This window comes from Acartia tonsa, chromosome 12, assembly GCF_053477335.1.
Source record: "Acartia tonsa isolate MP-2025a chromosome 12, ASM5347733v1, whole genome shotgun sequence".
NCBI lineage: Eukaryota > Metazoa > Arthropoda > Copepoda > Calanoida > Acartiidae > Acartia > Acartia tonsa.
In genome coordinates this window covers 14,145,390-14,154,718 of record NC_137271.1, presented here as the reverse complement: position 1 = coordinate 14,154,718, position 9,329 = coordinate 14,145,390, and the positions used below count along the sequence as shown (strand labels likewise).

General features: G+C 38.0%; 1 protein-coding gene across 1 annotated transcript; it reads right to left on the bottom strand.

The window, feature by feature from the left end:
• Positions 1-803: 803 nt before the first annotated feature.
• On the bottom strand, positions 804-6,835 carry LOC145334782 (uncharacterized). The gene is made up of 7 exons (XM_080180383.1): positions 6,708-6,835; positions 5,616-5,662; positions 5,020-5,156; positions 3,665-3,713; positions 2,766-2,890; positions 1,593-1,677; positions 804-1,435 (listed from the first exon to the last, which is right to left on the bottom strand). The coding sequence occupies exons 1-5, from the start codon at positions 6,729-6,731 to the stop codon at positions 2,845-2,847; spliced, it is 303 nt and encodes a 100-aa protein (XP_080036509.1). The 5' UTR covers positions 6,732-6,835; the 3' UTR covers positions 804-1,435; positions 1,593-1,677; positions 2,766-2,844.
• Between the last annotated feature and the right edge of the window lie 2,494 nt (positions 6,836-9,329).

Sequence of the window (9,329 nt, the reverse complement as noted above, 5' to 3'; positions counted from 1 at the left end):
TAGGGGCGAAGCCGCTAGTATGCTAAAAAGTACAAACACATTATTCTATTAACATGAAACAAAAAGAATTGATAGAATTTACCCAAGTGCTTATTTACTTGTACTAAATTTATTTATTCATTTAGAATTTTAGTAGGCAATGATAAAATAATATTTTAAAATAAAATTTTTACTCTTTAATAAAAATGCAAACAACACATATCTGTCTTAGGCAAACCCAACGATAGCTTTCTGAAAAATTCAAATAACTAGAGTAAAAGATAAAAAAAAATTTGGGAGACAAAAAAACATCATAATATGATTTTAACAAAAGCCATTAATATATTGGTTTATAAAAAGTTCTATTTTTACGTTAGACTAGCTACCTGAATTTTATTCTATACTTTATCTACACATACACACACAGCTATTTCATTAGCGTTGATAACGAACTAATGCACCATCCCATACTTGTTTTTTTTAGGCCCATGCTTGAAATAGGCCTGAAATAATATTTTCTTACGTTTCCAATCCCTTATCCCTGACTAATTATAGCGGCACTACTTATTGTATCTATATATTTGCAAGCTCTATTTTTTTTATTATAAAAATCGCAGCTGTTCTTTTGTACTTAAAAGCGTTTTCTATAAAACTTATTCTCCCTTTCTAAATCTGTAACTAGGTTTGTTTTATCCATATAATAAAGTAACAGGATGTTTGTCTGTCTGTGGGTCTGTTTGAATACAGATACCCTTAATGCTAGGGGTGCAGCGGATAGTATTCAATATAGTACATGCTTACAGAATAAAGTATACAACTTTGTGGTGTGGACAACGTTTATTTAAATACTTAGTACATGAGTAAATAGAGATTAAATAGAGATTCACGGTTAGGAATTTAATAGTATTGAGAGAGTATTAATTGAAGTAGTAACCTTTCAAGCCTGTACCATTATAAGCTATAAATTTGGTCAGGGCTAATAGCTAAGACAACAGAGCACTTAATTCTGACCAACACCTTCCCAAGTTAACTCTCTCAATGATATTAGAAAGTGAATACAATTGAGTGCATATATATAAGCGCACTATTACTTTTTATCTATACTAGCGGATACGCCCCTAGAGGCCTTTAGTGGCACTTTAAATGTTTTTTTTTATATCTAAATATAGCTATTTTGCGTTTGACGTTTATTTTTCGTTGAAATCTCTTTCTAAAATCGAGAAATAAAAAAAAATAATTTCTCTAGGGAGGGTGGTGGTACCCTCCCCCAAAATAGATATAAACCTTCCCGGGACATATGAGAATCTACCCTGTTAAGGAGAACCCGATCGGTTCAGCGGTTAGCGAGATCCTTCGGTACAACAAAAGCACACAGACATCCTGCTACTTTAGTATAAGGATAACAATAATATATTTATTACAATCAAGCATAAAGTTGTCCATTTCATCAGTTCATCTGAAAAAAAGACAAAAAATAAATCATTGAAATATTTTTTCAGTTTTTATTATAATAATTTTTATCTTAGGAAAACTTTTTAAAATTTAAATCAAATAGAATTAAAAATTGTCAACATTTTAAAATTATTAGATAAAAAAAAACATAGACAACTAACCTTTCATAGTTCTAATGAGTCTAATAACAAATGGGATCGCCACCTGCTCCCCATCTGCATGGTCTTTCGGGATTTTCAACTGAGTCTGAAATATTAATGTTTTTCAACAGATATACATAACACATGCATTGCTTTCGGACATAAAAGTTCTAATCTATACAATGAGCATAGAAAAAAATCTTGCTTTCAAACAATTAGACTTTTATTTAAAAAAGTCATGCTGAACCAAATACTAAAGAATTTATAATTTATTATCAAATCATAGTAATCATCAATTACCGTATGAACGGGCGGAGGTGCTGTCCATGACAATCAAACGCTATTGTCCGACAACCCAGGATAACAAAGGGGGAGCAAAAAAACGCCCATCTCAGGGGAGCTAAATGCCTCCTTTTCTGTCCAAACACCCGGGGTATTAGATTAAGTAACACCCAACAGACAACCAACTCTTTGATTGTACGACCTTTGTCTGAGAAGTCCTAACTGGGCATGGTAATGATCGAGTTGCGCCTGTTTTGGGCCTAGGCATTCCCCCTAATCTAACTATTAATGTCGCGCACCTGACATAGTAGCAGTAGAAATATTGTTAAGCCTAGATTCGAACATATTACCTCCCTGACGACGAGCGGATGCGCTACGTGTTGAGCCACGGTCGCGAATATTAAAATAGGGATGGGAAAAATGTAAAGAAAAAAGTTAGATAATATAAAGAAAAAAAGACAGTAAATAATCAAATATATATATCCTATTATATAAAGAAGTAAGCTTTTTTTCTGTAGCGAAGGATCTCGCTAACCGCTGAACCGATATGATTCGCCTTTACAAAGAAGCTTCTTATAGGTCCTTGGATGGTTTTAGTTCATTTCATTTTTATAAATAAGTCTAGGTATGATGTTAGGCTACTTCTCTGCCCTTCGAATATATATCCCGTAATATAGGCTATATTCTTTGGGGGTGGGAAACCCCTAACCCCCCCAAAAAAATGAAAAAAAAAACTCAATTTTTTTAATAATGTTAATGTTTTTAAATGTTAATAATTGCCCGGAGGGTTAGGAAATTGGCCCTGCGGGGTTAGGGTCCCTCGCAGGTGCTAGAAATAGGAGAAAAGCTACTGTGAAAATACGATGAAAACTCGCTACTTTGTTTTTTTCCTCATGATCCTTATAAACATACCTTCTTCAATTTTTTTATCTAACCATTCTGCCGCTTCTACCAAATTCATAGCAGCACAATGTGTTGCCTCAATTGTATTTTATACTTTAGCTGCTGCCAAAACTATCGGGATTACTGGAAATGCCCTAATCAAAAAGAAAAATTATGTTGTTATTATGTCAGCATAAGTATGTAATTTTAATCTCATGTCAATATGATGTCAGCCAATACAATTTTTAACAGCAAATCTTTTCTATAATTAGGGTTGGTCCGTCCGTCCATACGTAACGGTTAGCTATTCTCGGTGATCTCGACATGTTAGAATTATGCTATTAATTTCTAACTTTGTATGAAAGTTCCTTTAAACAACTTAAAAAGCGTAGCAACTCTATAATCGTTACCAGTAAAACCGAACATCCAATCAAAACAAGCTAATTTTTAACTTTGTTGATAACAACTTATGATCTGATTTTTTAAGTATTGATTCCTATTACAACAAGGTATAATATTACAGGCGAAGCATCTCTATATCAAGTCCCAATAATGTAAGCATGTCCTTAAACAGTATCCTGTATTTAAAAAGTTTTTTAATTAAATTTATGTTCAATTTTGTCTAAGCTTTATATTTTGGTTCAGTTCTGACACTCTACAAGAGTTAATGTTCGTTTGTCCATTTGTTTCAGAGCTTGTCTTTAGTTAGCATGAGTGAGAGACTAATGGTCTAAGTAGATATATACTGGATGCTCAAAACAATTTTTTTACTCTGATCCTAAAAACTTATAAAATCGGACCAAACATACCAAAGATATGGGGGGAAATGTAAAATGTATAAAATTGTATAGCAATACAATGCCAACAACATAATTTGCACTAACTTCCCCTTTTTATTGATGTAAAAAATAGATTTTAAATTAAATTACCTTTTACGCCTTTTAGCATATATATCTAAACCTACACTTGGTACACCTACTAAAATAAAAAAAATTGGGAAGTTGAATCCATTTATATAAAAGCAGAAATATACTCTATGAGTATTAAGAGATATAAGTTTTCCGGAATTTTAATGTAGGGAGTAGATTTGAAATCTGCATCAAATTTTAAGGATTTTTTATAAAATTCGTTTTTTGTAAAATTCTTTATCTAAAAGCGGAAATACGTTTTAAGTTAATTAATTTTGACCAATAGGATAAGTGGATTTTAAACTACCTGCGCTCTAATTGGTTGAATGATATACGACATCCAATCAGAGCGCAGATTTTTTAAATCCACCAATCACGGATGCCAAAATTAATTAACTTAATTTGTATTTCCGCTTTTAAATAAAGAATTATACAAAAAACGAATTTTATAAAAAATCCTTAAAATTTGATGCAGATTTCAAATCTACTCCCTACATTACAATTCCGGAAAACTTATATCTCTTAATGAGTATGGTTTTGTCCCTCTAAAAAAAGGTAATGCATGATTTCATTGTCCCCTCTCTTCATAATAGTATCATCTTGGTTGATATGAATTTTTTTAACACCATTCCATTTTAGCCTCTCTTGGTAAAAATATTATTATATTATCATGGCTGGTACAATTTTTGTAATGCACCATTCAACTTTGAAGAGACACAAAACTTGAATGGTGGTTTACATTTTTAACATTAAAGTAATCGAAATCCTCTTTACTATTTTTAGAATATGTTAATTTTAAAAATGCCAAACATTTTTTTTAAATTCATGTAAAATAATTACTATATACCATGAATATTATATTAATTTAAATAAGGAAATCAATGTTTACAAATATGCTGGTATATAAACATGAATGTACCATTCTAGTTTCGTCTGATTTGTAAGAATAATGGCGCATTACAAAATTCATATCAACCAAGATATCGACCAAGATGATATCACTATGAAGAGAGGGGAATCATACATTACCATTTAGATCTACAAAACCGTATTTATAGATCATATTTATGCTTTCATAAAAATTGTTTCAACCTCTTAACTGTTAAAGGCTCGCAAACTATACTATGAGCATTTAAAAAATTACTTTTAAACAATAAGACTGTAATAAAATTGTTCATGTTGACCCCAAACTAAAGAATTTGGAATTTAATATTAAAAAGAAAACAATAAGAGTTGTTTAAAGGAAACAGACAGTTATATTAAATATATGTAATATTTTGACTTAACGCTTATTATATCAGAGTTCCAAGATTTAGGCAAAACATAGGTTTCAAAAACATATTAAAAATCATCAAAATTGTAGTATGCATACTAACTGTCGTGTCTGCTTTCTATATTTTCTTGTAGCCAGTTTGCCAGATCTACCACTTTACCCGCATTACAAATGGCACTAGGTATATAAGGTGCTTTTGTCTTTTTATACACTTTTAGCGCTTTCTCCAAAAAAGTTTCCCTAATAAAAAAGAAAAATTATGTTGTTATTATTTCAGCATAATTATGTAGTTTTAATGTCATTATATTGTCAATATGATGTCAGCCACGCAACATATGTTTTAAAACAGTGTAGCAGACCGACCTATCTATAATACAAAGTAGAACGATATCTGTTTGTTTGTAGCGAAGGATCTCGCTAACCGCTGAACCGATCGGGTTCTCCTTTACAGGGTAGCTTTTCATAGGTCCCAGGAAGGTTTATAACCATTTTCTTGGGGAGTGGGACACCCTTAACCCCCCCCCCCCCCCCATCTGTCGTGGCCGCATCTTGCGCCGATTACGCTACAACAGTATGATGCTATTAAGACATCAATTACTACTTTATATCAAAGCTATATTGTCAACCTAAACCAACGGTTTATGTGGCATAACTTCTCTTTTTGATATTGTAAGGTATTAATTATAAATCAAGATTTACCCGTTTACACCAGAGAAGCTTATCATCTCAATTAACAACAATGCTCCCTGTAATAATTATAAGAAGTTAGAATGCAAGATTTTAATTTGTAAGTTTCTCAAAGATACTACTAACTAGTGATAGCTTTTGTTGTTTCATGTCAACTTTAATATTTAACAGTTTAGTTAATTTTTTTATCAAAGATTTTTACTCCATGTTAATATCATATCTCTTTTATTAAGAGAGTGATAATATATTACAGCACTTTATTGGAGCCTTGTAATCAGAAAATATTTTTAAAATCGATCAAGTCAAAATACTGTGTTAATCCTTATAATAAAATTAAAGTAACACGATGTTTGTCTGTGTGTCTGTACCGAAGAGAAATAATTATAAATCGAAATTTTTATTTTAAGTATAGAGACTCCTACGTAACATTTCGAGGTATCGTATATGGAGACTCCTACGCAACATATCGTAGAAACGCAACAAAAACCAAACATTTAAAGTGCCACTAGAGGCTTCTGGGGGCGTAGCCGCTAGTAGATAGATATCGTATTATTAAAAAAAACATTTAAAGTGCCACTAGAGGCTTTTATGGGCGTAGCCGCAAGTCCTTATAATAAAGTAACAAGATGTGTGTTTGTCTGTTTGTTTGTCTGTACCGAAGGATCTCGCTAACCGCTGAACCGATCGGGTTCTTCTTAACAGGGAAGCTTCTCATAGGTCCCGGAAGGTTTATAACTATTTTGGGGGAGAGTACCACAACCATCCCAAGAGAAATCACAAAAAATTTATGAAGAGCAACGCAACATGAACGTTAACGCAACATAGACATATTTCAAATATAAAAAAAAATTTAAAGTGCCACTAGAGGCCTTTAGGAGCATAGCCGCTAGATATATTAATAATGTTTACATTCTTTTGAGGTTACATGAAATGGGATTTCAAAAGAGGATTTCTTACTTTCTATATTTTTAACCAATAGATTTTTTGCTTCGCTTTTATGGATGTCATCCTTGTATATTATACCTAATTAGTGGAATTAATAAATATCTATCTATCTATCTATCTACATATATGCTTAATTTTAATAAATGAAGAAAAACATACCAAAAGTAGCAGTGTAACCTTCATGTTGAGAGATAGTAATTTTCAATACTAGAAAGTTTTCTAACCCACTTCACTTTTTATAGGCCCCTTAAAAATTTGTGATTCACAAATTAAAAGGGGAAACTTGTTTATCCATGTTAAATAGGTTAATTGTGGTAGTGTGGTATCCGCCGAGGATCAATGGCAGACACCGGAGTTCAATTAGATTACGGCAGTGTGACAGACGTGGACACCTTACTATAGAGAAGCTACGCTTCTCTAGCTTTCACTAGATAATGATCAACATCTACTTTTAGTTGTCACTTTATTGAAGGCTTAAGATATACTGGAGTTATATACAACAAACAATAATTACATGGATAGGAATAAATAATCATAACATAAAAGCATAAATAATATATGTACAATGGTCAGTTTGGGCAATAATGATTCCCCCATCCCTGGAAAGGGTGGGGGAGAATTAAGAATACAGTTAGCCATAATAAACATGACAGATTCAAATCATTAATTCTAAGCGTAGGGAGGGGGTCACTAGACCCCTTCCCCAGGACTCGGGGGAGGGCCATTGACCCTCCACCGAACCCCAGATCAGGGGTGCCATAGACATGGCTCACGGTTGCCGAATACCACAACTCTCCCCTCGGAAGGCTGGGAGATGGTTTCCCTACCAGACTTCCGACAGTGGTTGAGGCCTTCGGCCCGCTCCTTAGGGCTAAAAATATATACAAACGATAATGATTCAATGGAATCCTAGTGGTGAGTATCTTCTTAGGGTTGATGGGCTCCCAATGTGGGGTAGAAGGCAGAGGCTGCCTTGGGTTGGATACGTTGGTCGGCGCCGGCAGGTATCAGGTTTGGTGGTGGCACATTGGTTGCTGGAACGGTCAGCAGTGGGACCTGCGGGTTGTTGTTGGCAGCGGCTGGGGCACTGGCTGCCAGGTTGAGTGTCTGAGCAGCGGCCTGTCCTCCTGAGGGGCCGCGGGGTCTGCCAGAGGGCGGTCCGGGTCTACCTGGGCGGTCATGCCCGCTGTCAGTGGATTTCATAGACACCATTTCCTCGGCTGCTTCCCTGCCGATGGGGATGGCATCCCAGTCCACTGAAAAGTCCCGGGACTTGGCATGGTTGAGCCTGGCTCTAGCCATCGCCTTCTTATACAAAGCTGGGTGGTACAGGAACACTTGTGATATCGCATTCAGGGCTGCCCGGACTCCTCCTTGTGCTGCTGCCAGAGAAATGATGGTGAGGTCCCCCAGCAGTTTGAGGATCAGCAGCAGCAAGCACAAGATGGCGGCGCCATCTCCCCACTCGTGGATGGCTTGTCTAAATCCTGCCCAGACATCCAGGGCTGCCTCTCCTTCCTCCGCCAGTCGGTCAATGTTGTAGGACACTATCCCATGGTCTCCTGTGGCCGAACAGCTGCCTTGCTGAACGCAGGAGCCATAGGATAGGCCGGTCAGCATGGCGCTCTTGTATGCTGGGAACGCCAGCAGCTGTTGCCAGTCGTTCAACTCAGCCTGTGAATACAGACCACCTGAACTGAAGTCATCTAAGGGGTCTGTCAACAGCTGCTTGGGCGTATCCAGCGGGGGTGGCCTCTTCTTGGGAGCAGGGGTCAACTCTATCCAGCCTTCCTCTGCGTGCACAGTCAGGGGGTAGGTGGAGGAACAGGGAATCTTGGTGGCGTGCTCACTGTATACCCGCGTCACGGCGTCTACAAAACCTGTGGGCTCCACTGGCACTTTGTCCCAACACTCCTTGTGTTCGCGGACAACATACTTGTGCCTTTGGCAGGTCAGCTGCAGCAGGATGTCTCCCCTCAGTACCGAGAACGTGCTCCCCTGGACACGCACCGGGTGGGCCGGATCTAGTTGCTGGAGCTTCCAGCAGTTGGCCGCTACTTCTTCTGCTGCAGTGCTCCTCATGCGTGTTTCCAGGGTGAATCCAATATAACCTGCATGGATCTGTGCTTGGAGGGGAACGTCAACATCCCTGGCCGACACTCGGGGCAGCGCAGCCGCGGCTGGGTCAGCTGCCACAAACAGCGCTGGATGGTTGGTGGCATGGGCCTCGAAGTCGCAGTTCACAATTGAGGTGGGGCTGGTCATGTTGATGAAAAACTGGGCCTGATGGTCAATCAAATATGCATCCCTCACCAGGCTGGGCTGGAGGCTGCGGATCAGCCTCAAGGGGCAATCTCTTCCCAGGTGGTCCCACACGTAGGTTGCTTCCCCAGTGATACAGGACAGCTCAGAATGGGGACAGTCGAGGGTCAGGTGGTCAGACTGGGACTCCACCCGTCCATCCTCCACCACATAGGTCTCCTCCTTGACCAGCAGCCGCCGCTCCTGGAGCACTAATTCATTGCGGTAGAGCTGGCCCTCAAAGTGGACGTCCTCCCCCTCGCAACCCACCCCCTCGGGGCTGTTGACGAGGGCGCCCACTACATCAACGGTGAAGAACAGGGGGTGGTTCAGCTGGAACGTCAGTGGCTGGGTCTTGCCTGGCAACGTGTATACTCGGTTCCTGGCCAGGTCTCGGCACGCTTCTGGGTCTATCTTGGTTGGCCTCATGAGGGTGGGGACCGAGGTCACCTTGAGGTGACCCCATACCCCACACCTGAA